General features: G+C 41.2%; 1 gene segment (V, D, J or C); it reads right to left on the bottom strand.

Annotated features, from left to right (window-relative positions):
- Positions 1–2,051: 2,051 nt before the first annotated feature.
- On the bottom strand, positions 2,052–11,524 carry LOC140118175 (T cell receptor delta constant-like). The segment is given in 6 exon segments: positions 2,052–2,143; positions 3,598–3,702; positions 4,499–4,561; positions 6,972–7,253; positions 9,808–9,868; positions 11,498–11,524. Coding segments are annotated over 5 exon segments (537 nt in total).
- Between the last annotated feature and the right edge of the window lie 12,339 nt (positions 11,525–23,863).

The raw sequence follows: 23,863 nt of genomic DNA, 5'->3' as shown, positions 1-23,863 counted from the left end.
GGCAGGCTGTATACTCTATGGGGGCAGGCTGTATACTCTATGGGGGCAGGCTGTATACTATTTGGGGGCAGGCTGTATACTCTATGGGGGCAGGCTGTATACTCTATGGGGGCAGGCTGTATACTCTATGGGGGCAGGCTGTGTACTCTATGGGGGCAGGCTGTATACTCTATGGGGGCAGGCTGTATACTCTTTGGGGGCAGGCTGTATACTCTATGGGGGCAGGCTGTGTACTCTATGGGGGCAGGCTGTGTACTCTATGGGGGCAGGCTGTATACTCTATGGGGGCAGGCTGTATACTACATTGGGACTGGCTGTATACTACACGGAGACTGGCTATATACTACACCCTCGGCTTATACTCGAGTCAATAGGTTTTCCCAGTTTTTGGTGGTAAAATGAGGGGTCTCGGCTTATACTCGGGTCGGCTTATACTCGAGTATATACGGTACAGACATTAAATTTGTTGGCTTTTATAAAATTTACACTGCATAGTGTATACTGATAATTGAAAAAAAGCTGAAAAGCATCAGAATTTAAGTTTTTACACAATTTTCCCCCAAACAAGGGTTAATCAAAGTCAAATCAATAAATCCTATGTACCCAAAAATGGTGCCAAATTACTCAAATGGCAAAGAAGCAAACACTGATACAGCTATAAAGGTTATGCTTTTCAAAAAGTTAAAAGGGGTGATCTGCTGCATAGAGCGACTTTGGTAAAGCCCCTAGAGCCCTTCCAAATTATTAGCATAATTTGTTCAATTTTATTTTAACCCCTTAAGGACGCAGGGTTTTTCCGCTCATTTCTCGCTCTCCAACTTCAAAAATCCATAACTTTTTCATTTTTACGTGTACAGACCTGTATGAGGGCTTATTTTGTGCGTAACAAATTTTAATTTCCCGTAATGTTATTTATTTTAACATTCTGTGTACTGCAAAGCTGAAAAAAAATTCCAAATGTGGAAAAACTGAAAAAAAAAGTCACGTTCTTGTGGGCTCCGTTTTTTTGACTTTGACTGTGCACTCAAAATAACACCTCAGCTTTATTCTTTGGTTCGGTTCGATCATGGTGATACCAAATTTATATAGGTTTTATTGTGTTTTAATACCTTTTCAAAAATTAAACGAATGTGTACAAAAAAGAATTAAAAAAATTGCCATCTTCTGATGCTAATAACTTTTTCATACTTTGTTGCACAGAGATGTGTGAGGTGTCATTTTTTGCGAAATGAGCCGTCGTTTTCATTGCTACCATTCTGAGTTCTGTGCGACATTTTGATCATTTTTTATTTCATTTTTTATGTGATGTAAAAAGGTGTAAAAGTCGCATTTCGGACATTTGGGCGCTATTTCCTGCCTCGGAGGTCACCACCGGCCGTAACCGTTTTTATATTTTGATAGATCGGGCGTTTTGGGACGCGGCGATACCTAATGTGCCTGTGATTTTTACTGTTTATTATGTTTTATATCCGTTCTAGGGAAAGGGGGGTGATTTGACCTTTTAATATTTTATAAATGAATAAGACCTGATCTAAAGCTTAATGAATGTGAATGGAATACAACTACTTTTATTGTACATTTTATTGTACATGTATTGTGTAAAATAAATAAATCATCTAATTGGATAAATCTGGTTACACAAATAGTGGATATATGAGGGAATTAGATAAAAGAAGATTAATAGTAATGAATTGTGGGAGACCTTTTAAAAAAGTGTTTTTTTTTTGTTTTTTTTTTTAACTTTCTGCAGTCTCCAGAGGAGGGTGGCTAAAGTAAAAAAATACTAAAAAATGTATCAAAAGTGAAATCGGAATCTCGGATCACATGTGTATTTCAAAAAAGAGAAAAAAATAATGATATAAGTGACATAAAATGTAGATGTATTTATTAGTTTTGGTTTGCAGCTGGTCTTCAGTTTTATGCAAACAAATGTTCGTTCAATAGTTTATCTCCATTTCAAAATGTTCTGTGACATTTATTAAAAATGCAAATAACCAGATAACTAATATCAAATTATTACTATATATTTTATTTTTCATTTATAAGCATATAGAAAATATTGAAGCTGGCAATGTAAGAATAAATGTTAAAGTCTGGATAGATAGAGATTGGTCTCAGGAGCAGTTTTCCATGGAAATTCAATCTGTAAAAAAATTATAAAATTACAAATTTAATAAATCAAACAGCACAACTTACTGTACATCATGTTTTAACATTTAAAGTTGAATTGCCATGACCAAAGCCAATTTCCAATCTTTTAAGGAAAGTCATCTACAGCTAAATGCAAAGAGCTGTGCATGCAAAGCTATATTCCTTATCGAACATGTGAGTCCGGTTCAAGGTACGCCTAATCTTGAGGTTGCTTTGGGTCATTTATGGCGTAAACTACATGATATCACATTATCCCAAAGACAATAAACTAGTGTGTATGAGCCCATACAGATATTTACTTTACACAATAAATGTTTCTTCACATTAAATAAATGACCAGGACAGAAAATAGTATATTTAAAGGGGTTGACTACTTTTTAATAAATCTTTTCCATTAGAAATGTATCTGTACATGTATCTGTATCCTGTGAGAGCTTCAGCCTTCCCTGTTCTCCCCATGCTGCACTTTACATCTCCACACAACTTCCTGTTTCTCATAACTACAGTCCGTCCGTAATGGCAGCCTCCGGTGTGTGTTTTTTGCTCTCATTCACTCACACTGATTAACACAGGGAGGAGGGAGCAGGATGAGTCATCCCTGCTGCAGGACCCTCATATTTATCAGTGTAAGATCCTCGTTTACATGTCTATGCACAGTGAATGTGTCCCTCTGGGACATGAACAGTTGTCACTAGATCACATGTTAAAATTAATACATTGCCATACTGTTATGTACGTATGTGTTGTATTTCTGTTTTATAATATCTTCCCCACGGGGTCATAAAAAAGGCATTTTAGAATTACTTGATTTGTTTAGTCTTTCTTCTGTTACTGAAGTTCTTATTGAAGTCCCGGTTACTGAGGATTAGGGTTAGAAGTCACCCAGAGCTTTACTGGGAACATCCATATTGGGTAAGGCCATATTAGCTTTAAACAGCACCCTATAAAGCTTTCAGAGGGTACTGCTCAGTGCCCATGACAGTCAGATGCCTCTCATATTGCAGCCTGCTGTAGGCAGGGTGTCATAGAGTTCCAAAATATACTCACAATATACTAAAATACGAGTGTATTGCAGTAAATTGAATGAGTGACTGAAATTACAGTAGAAAACATTTAAAGAAAAAAATTCTTAAAATTTGAAAACTAAAAATTCAAATGCATGCATAAATAAACAACTCAAATTATGAATGTGTTAGCTTTTCCTGTGTTCCAAAATACCCAATCAATCAAAATAAAACAATCATTTTCTCATACGGTAATTGCTGTAACAGGAACAAAACTACCGAATGTTTCACTTTTTTTGCCTTATGCCACCATTAAAAGCTTTAACAAAATATTGTCAAAGTTCTAAAAGTTTATTAAATGTTATCAATGGAAAAGTTGGATTGTTCTGCAACAAGGACACATTACATACCATACAACCCCCACTTTCAAGTTAATCATTACCTCAGAGAGCAAGTAACTTGGCTGTCACAATGATGTTGAAGGCTACAGCTTTCGTGAACAGCAGTCTAATTCCAATGACATACAAAGAGAGAGTGTTGCTTCTTTCTGAAAAGTAATACATATCATATTATATTAAGCAATAGGTATACATGGTGCTCTAAATGTCAGACAGTCATAACTTTCCACATCTATTGTTTAATAGCTGTAATAGAGAGGATTCATTTATTATTATTAACATTGCATATAAATTGACATCTAATATTTGTGTTGTGTGGACTGTTGTATGGACTACACTCATACTGTTGACACAGCAAAATTTCTGACAGTAAACACTTATTATGGACAGTAATTTATCTGAGCATGTAGAGATGTCATGTACGCTTTTGTAGTATGCAATTTAAATCATAGCTCACAAATTTCAGTACAGAGAGAAAGTGGAAAAGGTCCATTTCCAAGGCCATGCTCTTGTATAACACCCCTATTTAGTCAGTCAAGACTAAATATTGCCCACTCACTGGTCCCAAATAGTTCAACTCCTCTCCCTGTGAGATCCCACCCTTTATATCGCTCACACCCCACACTGTATTGTTCACCTGTTTTTGCTGCATGCATTCAGTTGAATGGGTCATTGGGTAGAATGTTTGCAACAAATCGGTGATGTGAACCTTTTAAGTACCCCTTTAATGCAGGCCTTTTATTTCTGTAAGCAGTTTTTTTTAATTCAATCATACCCTGCTTATTAATTAACAATAATATATTTTGTCCTAGAAATAATATACAGTAATTAATATATTACAGTCCAACTATTGATGATCACTGGACACAAGCTAATGTTACCGGTAAGTTTGACATATAACAATATGACATATGTAGCAAAACATGTACATTTCTTTGCACTAACCTGAGTTCTGCTGACATTTTCCAGAATCTGGCAAATCTATTTCTTTGGGCTGATAGTTCAGGTCTGTAATACAAAGAAGAAGAGGTCAGCTATAGATATAACCTGATGTCAGCCTCATGATTTGTATGAATAGTGAAGTTATAACAACTTTGACATTCTATGATGATCCCCAACAGATCTTACTGATCTTAAAATAGTCTCAAACAGGTATTTATGGCAAATAGATAACAGCTAATATAAAAAACTGTATTGTTGGCTTTTCATACATTTTTTTAAATTTTCATTTTAGTGTAGTTTTAGGGGGGGGGGAACTGTACTTTGGTTCCCCAAAGGCATGCTGCAACTGATATAATTTGAATAAATATTTCTACTTATCAGAACCTTATAGTTTAATCATACATCTCAACTTCTAAGATGGCAAAACAGGGAAAGGATGTGGGGCATGTAAGGTGGTGGCGAACATTTTTCATTTGTTAGCCCTGTCCTTGACCCATTCCATCCCTAATCACTAGTGGGCCCAAAAAATATAATGTCCTTCACCTAACTGCACCAACACTATAGAATGTCCCCTTAATGTGGTCCCCATATGACATAGAATAATGTTCCCCCACACTGCATACCTACCCCTTTTCTGTTGGCCTCCATTGAAATACCCCCTATTTTCATTAGTTCCCCCCTTATGTTGCCAGCCTTTCTAAAGCTTACATGCCATTTCATGCCCCTTTTCATGTTTCAGCCCAATTGTTCTTAATGTTCCCCTTTTTGCATTTTTTTTCTTTTGGCTGTGACATGGATATGGAAGTGCAGCCTTTTTAAAAAAAAAGGATGATATTGACATGTGATCTGGAGAGACTAGGGGACATAGAGGTGTAGTCTGCGATGGGGACTTGTGTAGGATTCAGGCTGGAGAAATAGGTACATGTAGATGTGAAGAAGGGGAGATAGAACTGCAGACTGTGAGAAAAAGGGGCAAAGGGAATAAAGTCTGTGAAAATGAGGGAGACTAGGGGTGCAGGCTGTGAAGAAGAGGGGGAAATGAGGTGCAGGCGGTGCTGACTGTGAAAAAGATGGAAATAAGGAGTACAGGTTAATGAAAGAAGGAAACATGGGTTGCAAAGAAGGACTATATGCAGGCTATATGAGAAGAAAACGAGTGGGACATGGTGTCAGTCTGTTTGAAAATGAGCAGAGAATGGAGTGCAGATCCTCACATTTTTGAGAATCCATCCACTTAGCTCCTGTTGTTCTTCTAGAAAATCCTCACACTCAGACCTTGCTGTTGATATAGAGGAGATTTGCACTCAGCTCCTACCGTTCATATAGAGCAGCGATGGCAAACCTTTTAGACAACAAGTGCCCAAACTACAAACAAAACCCACGTATTTTTCGCAAAGTGCCAATGCAACAATTTAAGCAGTAACTTATTACTACCTGCTCTTTCACGGGTTTAAATAGTATAGACACCTGAGGACACCAATACAGTAGAAAGAAGGAGAAGAAGTTTGGATTATCATTGTAGCTTCCTTCTGGGGTCCTGGGCTGCCTGGGACTGCAAGAGGCCTTGAGTCCTGTCTGGTATACTCTGCCCTGGGGCGATGGCAGGAGTGCCCATATAGAGAGCCATAGGTTCGCCACCACTGATATAGAGGATATTATAAGGCAGCAGTGTGAACCCATTGTGTATTGTCACCATTGCAGCCTTTATTTGGAAAGTGGACCAGTGCTGACGGGAGATGCCGGGAGAGAGGTAAGTAAAGGGTTGTTTGTTAATTTACAACCCATTCTGCCTGCCAAAAAATTGACCCTGCAAAACTAATTTTTTTAAATTATATCCATACATAAAATCCCCTGACCCCTGAGGAAGCCCGTTTAGAGGGCGATACGCATGGGGCATCTTTGGTCTCTATGTTTCCCAGCTTTGATTTGGTAATGTGACATTTTATTATACTATGTTCTAGTATTCACTCTGGCAGCATATTTGCTGACATATATCTGGTAGGTTCATGCACTTGGTATCTTATTGACTTATCATATTTATTGACTAAATAATACCATGATACTATATCTACTTGTGCTTTTCTATGATAATTACCCTGTCTGATATGTTTTTCATTGAGTACTTTTTTATACTACACCATCTAAGTGTACACTGGCTACTTGTACTGGGAATGGGAGATCTTTTGTGTTCTTATCCCCCTTTGCAAGGGTTTTGAAATGATTTTATATTCATATACTTTTGTAATTAATAAAGACTTTATTGCCTTTTTGAGCATCTGCCTTTATTTTGTATATCCATACATAAAATACATATCCAGATACATATAAATATTTTATCAAACAATATGCAAAATATTTTTTCTCAAAGCTTATGATATGTCAGTATATGATAATATAAAGTGACATGTATGTGATTTATGCAGATATACATAAAAGAACGGTTATTCTTTGTTAAGGTTAAACTCTATTAATGTACCTTTCAGTTTTGAAGTGGTCTCCGTGTTTGTCACCCATTTTCCTTGGTGCTTGGCATGACATTGTGCATTATTTGCCCCCAAGTTGGTCACAAATGCAGTGCTGTACTTTCCCTTTGATGACAGCTTCGCAGAGACCTTCCCATGACTAAAGCTGTTCTTTGTGGAATTCATATAGATCTCAAGATCTTTAGGATAGAAATCTTTAGCCAGACAAGCTACAAGGGGGTTTTCCTTCTGGGGCTTCAACACAAACACTGAAGGTGATGTTACTTTGTTGTCAGCTGTGGTAGAAGAGAAAAAGAACCTACAATTAAATAGGAACTGCCTTGTAGTACATTATTTTATTTAACCCTTAATAACACAGCATGAAGAGGCTTTAATGACCAGGCATTTTTAGCGAAATTTTTCGTATGTAGTGGTTTTAGGTCCATTATTTATTTTTTGGGGGGGTTAAAGTGACTAAAATTTAAAAAAAAATTTGTAATGTATAATGCTTTTTTATTCATAAATTAACTAAAAATAGGTTAAATTTAGCAATAAGTAAATTTAATTCCTAGTATCATGGTCATTTTGATATATCACTTGTATATTCTCGGGCAAAACGGGTTGAAAATGGCAATGTTTCCAGCTACCATGAGTTACAATAGTAATCAATCCAATCTGGTACAGTGAACATTCAAATAAGACTAAAAACTGGCTGCTATGCAAATATTTTCAGACATAAAGTAAATCCCCTTTGGCGTCTATGATGATCTGAGCTGATTCAGTTAAACAGAGAAGTGACTGGGTGTTGTGGAAGTTAAAAAATTAAAAGGAGTCTGTAATATATGTGTGAAAATGGTCTTATGATATACAAAGCAGATCACAGATACACATTAACGATATATGTATAACCTTGAACTGTAGAAATAAATAATCTAGTAAACAAATGGTTATCACTAACCTGGTTCCACTATCAGTCTGGTACCTTGTTGAAACTCCAACGATCTTGCAACAACATGCACAGTGCAGCATTGCTTTGTAAAAATATGAATTATGTAGGGTAAAATTCAGATCTAATAATGTAATAATTTCAGTTGTGTTGTGAAAATAGTTTACAGAACTACAAAAACTGATTTGATTTCGCAGTTTGATAGAATAAAACTCAAAACAAGGACAGTACAACACAGGATACCTGTTCAGAATACGTCAACGAAAGACATATCTATCAGGTAGGATGTAACCTCATGAGCTTTTCTTGGGGAAAAGTTCATCTGATCTTTCTCTTTGACCTCACTTAAAGAGTTCAGGTATCGAGCACTAATTCTGCTGCAATGATTCTGTTGTGAGTGATGCCCTCAAAGTAGTTCCCATAATTTCCATAGGAATGTGAATTCCAAAGGACTGAAGAAGCAGAACTCTGTCTTGTGGCTTAAGAACCACGTGGGTACAGGGCTGAATTAAGGTTGGGAGGGGTCCCTGGGCGCAAAATCTGGTTGAGGCCACCACCGAATGTAGCATACGTAAACCTTCTCCTATCCCCCGTTAACTACGGTATCCTCCCAGTAATATATCTATATACAGCCGCCAACTCCCAGGAACACATCTACATACATCCACGAACCCCCCCCCCCCCCCAGTAATACATCTACATACAGCCGCCAACCTCCCAGGAACACATCTACATACATCCACCACCCCACCACCCCCAGTAATACATCTACATACAGACGCCAACCTCCCAGGAATACATATACATACAGCTGCCAACCCCCCAGTCATACATCTACATACTGCCGCTAACCTACCAGGAATACATCTATATACAGCTGCCAACCTCCCAGTAATACATCTATATACAGACGCCAACACCCTAGTAATATGTCTATATGAAGCTGCCAACCCCACAGTAATACCTCTTTATACAGCCGTCTAATCCCAAGTAACAAATCTATATACAGCCATCAACCCCCCAGTAATACATCTACATACAACCGCCAAACCCCCAGTAATGCATCTAAATGCAGCTGCTTTCCGCAGTAATATGTATAGTTATATACACACCTACCCCCTTTCTAGTACACCCACCCACTGCCCAGTACAACCACCCTGACTACTACACCAACCACCTGACAGTACACTCACCCCATGACCAGTACACCTACCCCCTGACAAGTACACTTTCCCCCAGCCAGGTACACCAATTGCATGCCCAGTACACCTACCCCCTGACCAGTACTCCCACCCCCTAAGCAGTACACCCACCGCCAGTGCAGTACACCCATCCCCTGCCTGGTACAACTCCACCCATGCCAGTAAACCTACCCCCAGCCCAGGATAAGACTAAGCATGGGTGAAAGAAATAGTATAAAACATAACTTTTACTTCAATATGCTTAAAAATAGCTTCATCAAGTGAATCAAACCTACACAGGATAAGGCCTTAAGATAAAAAGGTCTAGTGAAAAAGTTTCACTCAGATATGTTGGAAAGTATAACACTATTGCACGGCATAGACAGCTGTATAAATATAGTATATGCAACAGAAACAGGAGCAATCTCACCCAGTCAGTGGTACCAGGCATTGGTTAGGGTACAGCATACATGGGTCTTGTGGTCCTTCAAAGTCAATCCATCCATCCAGGAGAAGAAAGGGTACATCACACTACTCTAGTCAGACCCTATCACTGCAAGCTGACCCTCAAAGCAACCCCAAAAGCTCCTGTCCTGACAAGGACAGTCCACATCTACTCCTGCAGCTGCTTGCCCTGCAATATATGAAAATAACAAAAAATCGCCGACAACAAAAATTGGGATGAACTTTTCCCCAAGATAAGCTCATGAGGTTACATCCTACCTGATAGATATGTCTTTCTTTGACGTATCCTGAACAGGTATCCTGTGTTGTTCTGCTTGCCCTGAAATATATGAAAATAACAAAAAATCGCCGACAACAAAAATTGGGGGATTTTTCCAAGGGAGAGGAGGCACTATGTGTGTTATAGCTCAGATGTAGCATAACTGGCAGTGTTTGTTATAGCTCAGGTGTAGCAGAGCTGAATTGTGTTATTATGTGTTATATGCATCCTATGTATCTCATCATCTTTCATCTCTGATCTGTCTCATCTATCGTTTTCTCTGCATCAAATACCAGTAGAATGTTCAGAAGCTAAATAAAAGTGTAGATAAACCTGAACCCTGGTAATCTATGCACATTGTCATTACACAGCATCCCACAGCCCTAGTGGGATCATGAAGTTTCTGCTGGAATTTTACACTGACCTGAGTGACAGAATAACAGCAATAACACTTAGGGGATTCAAATGTGCGAACTTTCTTTCATGGGCAAACCCCTTTTAGGCGGTTGAGAAGAAAAATTTTGACCGTAGGAAAATAAAATAATAGTTACTGAAAAACAAGCTTTGTAGTCTATTATTAAAAAAATACATTATTTAACCCCATTCAAGACCAAGTTATTTAGTTTTATTTGCATTTCCATTTTTCATACCTCTAATTCCAGAAGCTGTAAGGCTACATTCACACTAACGTATGGAGGACGTATATACGGCCGAGGTATATACGGCCGATATACGTCCTCCATACACGTCAATGGGCGCACGGCGCCCTATGGGAGCGGTACGGTGCAGCACACGTGCAGCACACCTCCTCCTCCTCTCCCAGTGCACTGCCGTTGCCCGCTACGGTACGGTACGGGCGGGCAACGGCAGTGTGAATGTAGCCTAACTTTTAGATTTTTCTTGTTTACAAAGCTATATGTTGGCTTGTTATATTCAAGTCAAATTTAATTTTTTAGTGTCACCATTTAATATTCTGTTCCATGTACTGGGAAGCTGGAAAAAAATTCTAAAAAACTGGTGGAATTGGTAAAAACACAGTTATTCTGATGGGCTTCAGTATACAGAGCAATCTAAAGTGTTACTGTTTGCAAAATGGGATTATGTTTTCTTTGATATCATTTAAAAAGCTGTACAACCTTTTCATCATGTTTTATAAAAAATGTTATTTGATGGAAAATGGTAAAAAAAGTGTCGCTTTGGACATTTAGGGGCTATTTTCCTTCACAGGGTTCATCATCAGGAATAGTTATTTTTATGGTTCTATAGTTTAGACATGTATGATTAACTTATTTATTTATATTTATATATGAGAAGGGGGAGATTTTTAATTTTTAAAAATGTTATCTAACTGATATAACATACTGCAATACAACTGTGTTGCAGTATATAGTAGATTTACAGCTTCTATATTTCAGTCTGTCTCAGTCTGTAATATACAAATACAGGCAGTCCCCGGGTTACGTGCAAGATAGGGTATGTAGGTTTGTTCTTAAGTTGAATTTGCATGTAAGTCGGAACTGTATATTTTATAATTGTAACCCACAGTCAAAAGTTTTTTGGTCTCTACGGCAATTGGATTTTAAAAATGTTGGGTTGTCATCAGAACCAGGATTAACAATAAATCTTAATTGCAGACACATTTGATAATTGTTACAGCTGATCATTGTAGCCTAAGGCACAGTAACTTACCAACGTCCAGAGGTAACTAGGGATCATCTGTAAGTCAGGTGTTCTTAAGTAGGGGACCGCCTGTACTAATGACAGCTATAGCAGCCTTTAACAGGCTCCCAGTTGTCACAGCACCATTCGGCACCATCTGATGACATTAGGGAGGGTGCCGACTGCCATTTACAGATAGCGGCAACCAACAGCAGACCTGTTAGGTGCCACAGTTGGATTTGACTGCAGCAGCTAACAAGGTAACTGCTGCGATCAGTGCCAGCACTGACCACGGCAGTTACCAGCAGTTGTCAACTTGTAATAAAGTTGACATCAGCAGCGTATGGAGAGGGCTTGCTTCAGGAGTCCTCTCCATTCTCCCCTTCGTGATTGCCCGTTGTATATATATGATGGGCAGACATCAAGGGGTTAAACTAGCCATGCTTGCTAACAAGATAAACGGATTTTCATTATGATTATTGTTGTAAGATTTGAATTATTGTTGCAATAATATTTTATCATCATGAATTTGATTTAAAAGTTTTCTGTCACTGGATATTTCTCAGTTGAGAGTTTTTAGACAGGGTAGCTACTGGCTTTTTGTACTGTGGTAGTTTAGCACTTGCTAAAATCTGTAAACCAACACATCTCCGTTATTGCATGACCCTACATTCAAGAAGAACTGTAACAGAACTAACTTTTTAAACAAAGCAATTCTGATTGTATTGCCATATTTGAAATATAAGCAAAAATCATACATGTTCTGATAGTAAGTAAATCCTTTTTTAGGATCTCTACCAAAATAAAATGCAGCCTATATCAGCAGAATAAACAGGTATATTTGCTGAATTGTATATTATTCAACCTAACAAGTAAGAATACCTCTTTCAAATACATAAATCAAAGTAAGGGTAAGTTCACACAGAGGAATTTTGAACTGGAAAAGAAATTTGAAACTGATTTTCATGGGTGCAGGACCTTGCAGGACAAACATTGCTTTTTTGGGGAATGGGAAAGATAGCTTTGAAATAGTCATACAGCTGGCTTAGATCTCCAATGACAATCCCCAATCTATGAAAAGAGTTTATATCACATTGTAGAGTTTAAGTACGGCTCCGGTTTCAGTAGTTCACATGGTGCCATGCTCTAGGGCACAGTAATAGATCCCCGCGTCTGAACGTTGAATGTTTCTTATTGTAAGTGGAAAGGTTTTGCTTTCTGAGAAATGACTGGCAGTGATGCGCTCCTTGTACTCCTTATCCAGATCTTCTTTCTTAGATTGATCATGAAGAAGGAATATGATAGATCCTCCTGACTTTTGGACATACCAGATTAAAACATACTTGGTTGATGTATAGCTACAATTAAAAACTGTAGTGTCCCCTTCTCTTATTATCTTTTCTGTGTAAATTTGGGGCATGTCATTGCACTGCACATATGTCAATAAGAATAAAAAAATTAGAGTGGAAGTCAGAATTTTACAGAATTTGAGGTCCATGTCAGTCACTAAAGAGTCACTACAGCTGTGATTGTGGCAGCTTTTCACTTTCCTGTACATGTCTGCCGCAGCACACAACTATAAGCACCTGTATTTTACCACTACTTATACCACGCCTTTAAATGAGCCATGTAGGAGAGAATGGAAGAGAGCTACACCATTAGCTCAGGTTTACCACATCTGAGACCAGTACATAAGGTACTCAATATTTTCACCAATGCAAAAGTGCATGAAGCCATATCTCAGGTTAAAGTTATTCAAGATGATCTATTGAAATATATAAATATAAACTGTCCCATTTTCTTACACTACAAAAACACCCATAATTGATAAATCTGCAAAACTGATGCTATTTTCTCTTATAGATAGGACATTGGGCACAGTGCTGGATCAAAAAATTTTGCATGGAGTGTTGTTCTGTTTAGTCATGGTCCCAAGACATACTCACAAATAAACACAACTTTTTAAAGTCTTTCCAGTTCAGGCAATACACAACTGATACAAGTTAACCAACTAAACTTTCAACAAAAATGCATAGTAGTAAATAGAGCAAATGATAATAGTAAAATTTGTAATATACTTTATACTCCTCGCCTCAGAGTGCTGGATCATAAAGTGAAATATGCTCTAGGTATGGAAAGAGTTAGTCTTTTACGGGTTAATCTTATTTTGGAGGGCCACACATGGTTTCCAGTTACATTTGCAGAGGAAACAATAGTAAAAAGACGAAAGCTTGAAAAAGTATATTAAAACGTACTTTGTACTAATATAACCTTTAATATTCATTTTTGAAAGTAAGAAAAAAAAATAGTAGTTACACATTAACTTCAGAATACAACTTTACTACTCTTTAAGTATGCACACAAAATATGTCATCTTGGAACTGTGGGAAATTGTAGCTCTGAATTACAAAAAGTTACCTAAACTTTTTACATAGAATAATTAATATGTAATTATTATTTTGAATTCTGTATATAGGTTACATACAGTATTTGCTTCCTGTTGTCTTTCACATTTACTTCCTGTTGATAAAAAAATGTTTTGACATCAACCAGTGCATTGTATTAGAAAGCTCTAATTGGAAAAATGTATCCATTGATTCAGCAAAATTTGATGGTGCTATATAAATAAAGATTATTATTATTATTATTATCCATTAGTAAAGTTTCTTCTACTTCTTTATTACATTCTATGGTGTCTAGCAGTCCCCAGGTTTCTATTACACTGTAATGTATAGTGATGGTAAAACCTGTATGCAGCAATTGTTTGATAGATATTAGTGTATTAATTTATGATATTATAGGGGAATTTTTTTTTATCAGGATCTGTATTAATGTTATGTCATTCATTGTATTGTTCTTTTTATGGAGTAGCATGCAATAACTGTATTTCCTCTTTGAGGCTAATAAAGTGATTATTATTATTGATAATTCTCAAACACTAAGAGGTTCTCTCCATTTCCAGTAGCCTCATTGACATCCCAGGAAAATTGGCAATTATGGTGAAACTATACATGGAGCTGCTTTACTTTGCTTGCCTCATGAGAATTTTGATATACTTAGCGGTGGAGAATACAGAAAGAATAAGCAATGGTAGTGACAGGTAACTCAGAACTTTGAGATTGGACCGGGGCCTGCCCTCCAAGCCATGCAACAGGTGTTGACTAGAGATGAGCGAACATGCTCGTCCGAGCTTGATGCTCGGTCGAGCATTAGGGTAATCGAAACTGCTCGTTGCTCGGACGAATACTTCGCCCGCTCGAGAAAATGGCAGCTCCCGCCGTTTTGCTTTTTGGCGGCCAGAAACAGAGCCAATCACAAGCCAGGAGACTCTGCACTCCACCCAGCATGACGTGGTACCCTTACACGTCGATAGCAGTGGTTGGCTGGCCAGATCAGGTGACCCTGGGATAGACTAGCCGCTGCCCGCGCTGCTCGGATCATTCTGTGTCTGGATGCCGCTAGGGAGAGAGCTGCTGCTGGTTAGGGAAAGCGTTAGGGTGTTCTATTAGCTTACTGTTAGGCAGGAGTGATTCTCAAAGAACCCAACAGCCCTTCTTAGGGCTACAATAACGTTCTACTTTTTTTATTTTAATTTGCATCTAGTACCATTTTGTGAGGAATTAGCAGGGGGACTTGCTACCGTTGTGTTTAGCTCTTAGTGGCACACATATCCATAGCAAAGACCGAAGTGGGAAAATTTAGTAGGGGTTGGATTTCAATTAGGCACTAACTCAGTGTCATCTCATCTGGCATAGTAGTGTGCTTTGATACTTGGCTAGAAAATAGCCATAGGAGAATACAAAGAGCTTACTTACGCATACAGTAGCGTTCTATATATTTGATTTCTGGTTGATCTGCTGGTGGCTGTACTTTCTGCAGTGCATGTACTAGCCAATTCTGAGCAATTTGTAGTGAGACTTGCGACCGCTGTGTTCTGCGCTTAGTGACGCACATATCCATAGCAAAGACCGAAGTGGGAAAATTTAGTAGGGGTTGGATTTCAATTAGGCACTAACTCAGTGTCATCTCATCTGGCATAGTAGTGTGCTTTGATACTTGGCTAGAAAATAGCCATAGGAGAATACAAAGAGCTTACTTACGCATACAGTAGCGTTCTATATATTTGATTTCTGGTTGATCTGCTGGTGGCTGTACTTTCTGCAGTGCATGTACTAGCCAATTCTGAGCAATTTGTAGTGAGACTTGCGACCGCTGTGTTCTGCGCTTAGTGACGCACATATCCATAGCAAAGACCGAAGTGGGAAAATTTAGTAGGGGTTGGATTTCAATTAGGCACTAACTCAGTGTCATCTCATCTGGCATAGTAGTGTGCTTTGATACTTGGCTAGAAAATAGCCATAGGAGAATACAAAGAGCTTACTTACGCATACAGTAGCGTTCTATATATTTGATTTCTGGTTGATCTGCTGGTGGCTGTACTTTCTGCAGTGCATGTACTAGCCAATTCTGAGCAATTTGTAGTGAGACTTGCGACCGCTGTGTTCTGCGCTTAGTGACGCACATATCCATAGCAAAGACCGAAGTGGGAAAATTTAGTAGGGGTTGGATTTCAATTAGGCACTAACTCAGTGTCATCTCATCTGGCATAGTAGTGTGCTTTGATACTTGGCTAGAAAATAGCCATAGGAGAATACAAAGAGCTTACTTACGCATACAGTAGCGTTCTATATATTTGATTTCTGGTTGATCTGCTGGTGGCTGTACTTTCTGCAGTGCATGTACTAGCCAATTCTGAGCAATTTGTAGTGAGACTTGCGACCGCTGTGTTCTGCGCTTAGTGACGCACATATCCATAGCAAAGACCGAAGTGGGAAAATTTAGTAGGGGTTGGATTTCAATTAGGCACTAACTCAGTGTCATCTCATCTGGCATAGTAGTGTGCTTTGATACTTGGCTAGAAAATAGCCATAGGAGAATACAAAGAGCTTACTTACGCATACAGTAGCGTTCTATATATTTGATTTCTGGTTGATCTGCTGGTGGCTGTACTTTCTGCAGTGCATGTACTAGCCAATTCTGAGCAATTTGTAGTGAGACTTGCGACCGCTGTGTTCTGCGCTTAGTGACGCACATATCCATAGCAAAGACCGAAGTGGGAAAATTTAGTAGGGGTTGGATTTCAATTAGGCACTAACTCAGTGTCATCTCATCTGGCATAGTAGTGTGCTTTGATACTTGGCTAGAAAATAGCCATAGCAATAGGATAGCATTGTTTGGTTTTAAAAACTCAAAAAAAAAAAAAAAACACAAAAAAAAAAAAAAAAACACAAAAAAAAACAAAAAAAAGTAAAAAAAAAAAAAAGTTATAACTCTCATTTTAAAAATGTTTAACCCGAGGGCTAGGGGTAGAGGACGAGGGCGGGGACGTGGGCGTCCAACTACTGCAGGGGTCAGAGGCCGTGGTCCTGGGCGGGGTGAGACACCACCTGCTGATGAGGGAGCAGGGGAACGCCGCAGAGCTACACTCCCTAGGTTCATGTCTGAAGTTACTGGGACTCGTGGTAGAGCACTGTTGAGGCCAGAACAGTGCGAACAGGTGATGTCGTGGATTGCTGACAATGCTTCGAGCAATTTGTCCACCACCAGTCAGTCTTCCACGCAGTCCACCCATGTCACCGAAATCGCCACTCCTCCAGCTCCTGCACCTCAGCCTCCTCCCCCCCAGTCTGCCCCCTCCCAGGAAAATTTGGCATTTGAACCGGCATACTCTGAGGAACTGTTTTCTGGACCCTTCCCACAGTCACAAACCACTTGTCCGGTTGCTGCTGAGCAATTTTCCGATGCCCAGGTTTTCCAACAGTCACAGTCTGTGGGTGATGATGACCTTCTTGACGTAGTGGAAGTGTGTAAAGAGGTGTCCGACGATGAGGAGACACGGTTGTCAGACAGTGGGGAAGTTGTTGTCAGGGCAGGAAGTCCGAGGGGGGAGCAGACTGAGGGATCGGAGGATGATGAGGTGACAGACCCAAGCTGGGTTGAGAGGCCGGGTGAACACAGTGCTTCTGAGACGGAGGAGAGTCCTCGACCAGAACAGGTTGGAAGAGGCAGTGGTGGGGCCAGACGGAGAGGCAGGGCCAGAGCTGGTGCATCAGCGCCAAATGTGTCAACTAGTGAAGCTCCCGTGGCGAGGGCTCCTGCGGCGAGGGCTAGATCTTCAGAAGTCTGGAGGTTCTTTAAGGAAACACCGGATGACCGACGGACTGTGGTGTGCAACATTTGCCAAACCAGGCTCAGCAGGGGTTCCACCACTACTAGCTTAACTACCACCAGTATGCGCAGGCATATGAATGCTAAACACCCCACTCAGTGGCAACAAGCCCGTTCACCTCCGGCCGTGCACACCACTGCTCCTTCCCCTGTGTCAGCTGCTAGTCAGCCCCCTGCCCAGGACCCTGCCACAAAAACCCCATCGTCGCCTCCACGATCCTCCACAGCATCCACCAGCGTTCAGCTCTCCATACCCCAGACGCTGGAGCGGAAACGCAAATATAGTGCAACCCACCCGCACGCCCAAGCCCTTAATGTGCACATCTCCAGATTGCTTAGCCTGGAGATGCTGCCCTATAGGCTAGTAGAGACCGAGGCCTTTCGCAACCTCATGGCGGCGGCCGCCCCTCGGTATTCGGTCCCCAGCCGCCACTACTTTTCCCGATGTGCCGTCCCAGCCCTGCACCAGCACGTGTCAGACAACATCATCCGTGCCCTGACCAACGCCGTTTCTGACAAGGTCCACCTGACCACGGACACGTGGACGAGTGCTGCCGGGCAGGGCCACTATATATCGCTGACGGCACATTGGGTTAACTTGGTGGAGGCTGGGACCGAGTCTGACACTGGGGCTGCTCATATACTGCCGACGCCGAGGATTGCGGGGCCTACCTCGGTCCAGGTGTTTCAGGCCTACTATGCCTCCTCCTCCTCCCACCCCTCCTCCACCTCCTCCTCCGAACTACCATCCGTGGGCACGGCGCCATCAGTCGGTAGCTCTAGGCACAGCAGCAGTGCCGTCGCTAAGTGACAGCAGGCGGTGCTCAAACTGCTGAGCCTAGGCGACAAAAGGCACACCGCCCAAGAGCTATTACAGGGCATCACGGCGCAGACTGATCTGTGGCTGGCACCGCTGAACCTCAAGCCGGGAATGGTTGTGTGTGACAACGGCCGTAACCTGGTGGCGGCTCTGCAACTCGGCAGACTGACACATGTGCCATGCCTGGCCCATGTGTTAAATCTGATAGTTCAGCGTTTCCTCAAGACATACCCCAATCTGTCTGATTTGCTCACGAAGGTGCGCCGCATCTGTGCGCATTTCAGGAAGTCCAGCCCAGATGCTGCCACTCTCAGGGCAGCGCAGCGCCGCCTCCAACTGCCCGCTCACCGACTGTTGTGCGACGTGCCCACGAGGTGGAATTCAACACTGACCATGTTATCCAGAGTTTACCAGCAGCGCAGAGCGATTGTAGACTGCCAGATGTCAACTTCCACCAGAACTGGTAGTCAGGTCAGTCAGCTTCCTCAAGTCTACAATGAGGAGTGGACGTGGATGTCTGATATCTGTCAGGTGCTGAGTAACTTTGAGGAGTCAACACAGATGGTCAGTGGCGATGCCGCCATCATCAGCCTCACCATCCCGCTGCTTGGCCTGTTGAAAAACTCTCTGGTCAGCATGAAGTCGGAAGCTTTGCGCTCGTCACAAGAGACAGGGGAAGAATATTCCCTTGTTGATAGCCAAAGCACCCTCAGGTCTGTTTCTCAGCGCATATCGGAGGAGGTGGAGGTGGAGGAGGATGAGGAGGAAGAGGAGGAGAATGTTGGTGAGACACAAGAGGGGACCATTGTTGAGTCCTTTACTGTTCAGCGTGTATGGGCAGAAGAAGAGGAGTTGGAGGAGTTGGAGGAGGAGGAAATGGACAGTCAGGCCAGTGAGGGGAGTGAATTCTTACGCGTTGGTACTCTGGCGCATATGGCAGATTTCATGCTAGGCTGCCTATCCCGTGACCCTCGCGTTCAAAGAATTTATTCCAGCACCGATTACTGGGTGTTCACTCTCCTGGACCCACGGTACAAGCAAAATCTTTCCACTCTCATCCCTGCAGAGGAAAGGAGTGTGAGAATGCATGAATACCAGCAGGCCCTGGTGCACAAGCTGAAACAGTATTTCCCTTCTGACAGCGCTAGCGGCAGAGTGCGTAGTTCTGCGGGACAAGTAGCGAGGGAGAGTAGGCGAGCAGGCAGCTTGTCCAGCACTGGCAAGGGTACGCTTTACAAGGCTTTTGCCAGCTTTATGTCACCCCAGCAAGACACTGTCACCTGTCCCCAGTCTCGGCAGAGTAGGGCTGATCTTTACAGAAAGATGGTGAGGGAGTACGTAGCTGACCATACCATCGTCCAAAATGATCACACAGCTCCCTACAACTACTGGGTTTCAAAGCTGGACATGTGGCACGAACTGGCGCTGTACGCCTTGGAGGTTCTTGCCTGCCCTGCCGCTAGCGTCTTGTCCGAGCGGGTTTTCAGTGCAGCTGGTGGCATCATCACCGATAAGCGTACACGCCTGTCGACTGACAGCGCTGACAGGCTGACGCTTATTAAAATGAATAAAGGCTGGATTTCTCAGAATTTCCAATCTCCACCAGATGAAGGAAGCTCAACCTGAATAATTGATCCACTCCTCCTCCTCCTCATTTTCCTCCTTCTCCTCCTCTTTGTACAGTAAAGCAGAGGAAAATGGCTATTTTTTGACAGGGCCCACTGGCTCTTGCTATAGTACTTCATGCATTTAATTTTTCTGGAGGGCCACCTACCCGGTCCTCTGTTTGAAACAATTTTTGTGAGTGCCACATACAGGCACTCAATCTATTCCATTTTACTGCAGGGCCACCTACCTGCTCCTCTGGTTTGAAACATTTTTGGGACTGCCACATACAGGCACTCAATCTATTCCATTTTACTGGAGGGCCACCTACCTGCTCCTCTGGTTTGAAAAATTTTTGGGACTGCCACATACAGGCACTCAATCTATTCCATTTTACTGTAGGGCCACCTACCTGCTCCTCTGGTTTGAAACATTTTTGGGACTGCCACATACAGGCACTCAATCTATTCCATTTTACTGCAGGGCCACCTACCTGCTCCTCTGGTTTGAAACATTTTTGGGACTGCCACATACAGGCACTCAATCTATTCCATTTTACTGGAGGGCCACCTACCTGCTCCTCTGGTTTGAAAAATTTTTGGGACTGCCACATACAGGCACTCAATCTATTCCATTTTACTGCAGGGCCACCTACCTGCTCCTCTGGTTTGAAACATTTTTGGGACTGCCACATACAGGCACTCAATCTATTCCATTTTACTGGAGGGCCACCTACCTGCTCCTCTGGTTTGAAAAATGTTTGGGACTGCCACATACAGGCACTATCCAAATTAAATTGTCTCCATAGCAGCCTCCACACGTTGTCTCCATTGCTACCTCCAAAAGTCGTCCATATAGCTGCCTCCATACATCGTCCCTTTATCAAACGAGGTGTGTCAGGCAGAAATTTGGGTTGTTTTCATGGATTCCACATCAAAGTTGTTAACTTTGTCGCCACCCTGCTGTGTAATCCACAAAATATACTGGCAAACTTTTATCATGTACCGATATTATTTGAGCGCTTCTTGCTCACCTCCTTTGGTTCCTCTCTGACACCCATTGGTTTGAAGCCTGAGTCCAATTAGGGTATGTCGCCATGCCACTCTCTAGCCTGCTGCCGCTGCCTCTGCCTCTGCATGCCGTCCCCTATAGTGTCAGGGTCAATTATTGGATGTTTTACATGCTATCTAGCTTCATTCTGTCACTCTGTCATGGCCATGCTGTTGCCCATAATTTCGGCATAATGGTGCGATTAAGCAGCCTCAGAGGCATCCATGCATGCTGCCCCTGCTGTTTCCTGTCCATTTCCGTGGTGTTTCCATCCTTTTCTGAGGTTCCCAGGTGTTTGGCCAAGCTTCCCTGTGCAGAGCCTTGGTCCCCTTGAAAAATGCTCGAGTCTCCCATTGACTTCAATGGGGTTCGTTATTCGAGACGAGCACTCGAGCATCGGGAAAAGTTCGTCTCGAATAACGAGTACCCGAGCATTTTAGTGTTCGCTCATCTCTAGTGTTGACCCAGGGGATCCTGTTGGCGGATCTTGTTCCTGTTATCATGACCTGTACCAGGTTGTTGTCCTTCATGTGAAGCCCTTCAACCAGGCTCTGTGCCCACTTTGGGTGTAAAGTTAGATTCACTGTATTCTCATGGTAGTGACCTGCAAGAGTCACACACAGGACAGCCCATGTTACATGTTTCTATATGATGTTATCTCACCTTTGTAAGCCCAACTATCTGGACTAACTATTCATGAATTTTCCTACAGTTCTTGGCACTAAAGTACTATCAAAACAAGAACAAAATTACTGATGACTAATAATATTAAAGTAATTAGAGACACCTTGTGGAACCTAAAGAGAAGTACAGCCACATATATTCAGAGCTATTAAATCTAATACTGTTCTCACTGGTGCCCATGTTCTTCTACCAATCTTTGCAGTCTTGTTTAATTTCACACACTTAATTCCACAATGTCCTGTTAGTGTAATGTCTGCTACAGAACCCAGGAGTGACAGTATCAGGAATAAGGTGAGGGCTATGTCTTGAGATTCTGTCCAGGATCTGTATTTATTTAGGTCTGATCAGGGACATAGTTATTATTCTGTTATCTGGATGTTGCACACAGGTCAACAAAAATAAAGATTGGATGCTTGCAAGAAAATGAGATCCCTGTGCTTTCATTTCTGTGGGATCTAGAGTCTTCACCTGCCACATAAAGAACAAACATATCGTAAACCTGACATATCTCTTTCTGCGTAACAAATTACTTTCAAATGGTGTTTAAAAAAGTGAACACAGAAATGTAAAAGTTCATGTTGAGATTTAGCCATACGAAACATTAGGCCTCTTGTCTATGAGGGAGTTTGATGTATGAAACTTGCATCAAATTTGTATTGTGTGCTTGCTGCAATGTCTGCCTTAAATGCTCAGAAACATGCTAAGTTCAGCTCCGGTTTCTGAGCGTTCGGGCTGGACAATGGAGCAAGCACACAATGCACACTTGATGCATCAAACTCATGGGCAAGATGCCTAGCAGATATCACAATCCAGTCTTTGGCAAGTAAATATAGACTATAATAAAGTTTTAAAAATAAATAATTGAACATTTTTATTTTGTTCAATAAACCTATATATTACAGAATCTATTCAAGTCAAAAAGGTTGATGTATGACAATGTACAGTATTTTGGGTATTGTCCCCTTTCAGATGAACCACACAGTAGTACCCCATGGTGTTTAAAACATTTAGGGGTCATTTATCTTTAGTCAGAAGATTTTTGCTTCTAATTTTTGTGATATATTAGACAGTGAAGTCTGGCTTTTAATAAGTCACACAAAAAGCGCGACCCTTTGCTGAGACACTCATATTTAACTCATAGAAAAGTTGCAAATGTAAATGCTCCAAAAAAGTTGCAAATATAAGAGAAACAAAAAAAGAAACGCCTAAGATAAATTATCCCTAAAAAGTGTTTCAGAAATAGACAATTATGGTGCATGGCATGTAAACCTGTAAATGAAGTATGAATAATGATGTGTGAGGCAATATACATTTGCCATTTGAACATAATACGAAGAAGCAACATTTATGAGTGGGATTTCATCAAATTCTCCAACTGCAACCATTAAGGGTAGCTACATGATGTACAATGACAATGGGGCACATTTACCTACCCGGCCTGCGGAGTTCACCGGAAGTGCATTGTCCAATTCTCTAAGATCGCGCGCCCGATATGCTGCATGTGTCACTTCGTGGTGCATTGTCTTGCGACACAATTTGAAAGTTAAGTCCCGCGCTCAATCCGAATCTGTCGGATCGTCCGACGGCACCCCCCCTAGTTTATGTCGCTTGGAAAAACCGCCAAAATCCGATCGCGTGTGACACAATCCCAGCACACACACATGTTAAATATCTGTTCAAGCCGTGTAATCCCTGAATTCCCTGCGAACAAGACAACGAAAGTGAGCAGTGCAACCCAATATCTTTGTGGAAAAACTCATGAAGAAGAACTGCATTAAAAACTGTGGAAAATCACAAATCCGAATATCTAATGTTAGTTAAATCCATTAAAATCAGCATTTGGCAAGGTTTATTAGAAAAATGATGGGAACAGGCATAGGGGCTTTTATTAGGCCCCATCTGTTCAGGCATAAAGACGGCAACCCCAATCAAGCGGAGGAGGTTGATAGAGGTAACTAATTTACTCTTACAGTACATACAAATGATGTTCATAAAAATAAATGATGCTT

Source organism: Engystomops pustulosus, chromosome 1 (genome assembly GCF_040894005.1).
Source record: "Engystomops pustulosus chromosome 1, aEngPut4.maternal, whole genome shotgun sequence".
Lineage (NCBI taxonomy): Eukaryota > Metazoa > Chordata > Amphibia > Anura > Leptodactylidae > Engystomops > Engystomops pustulosus.
This window is presented reverse-complemented; position numbering and strand designations above follow the sequence as displayed.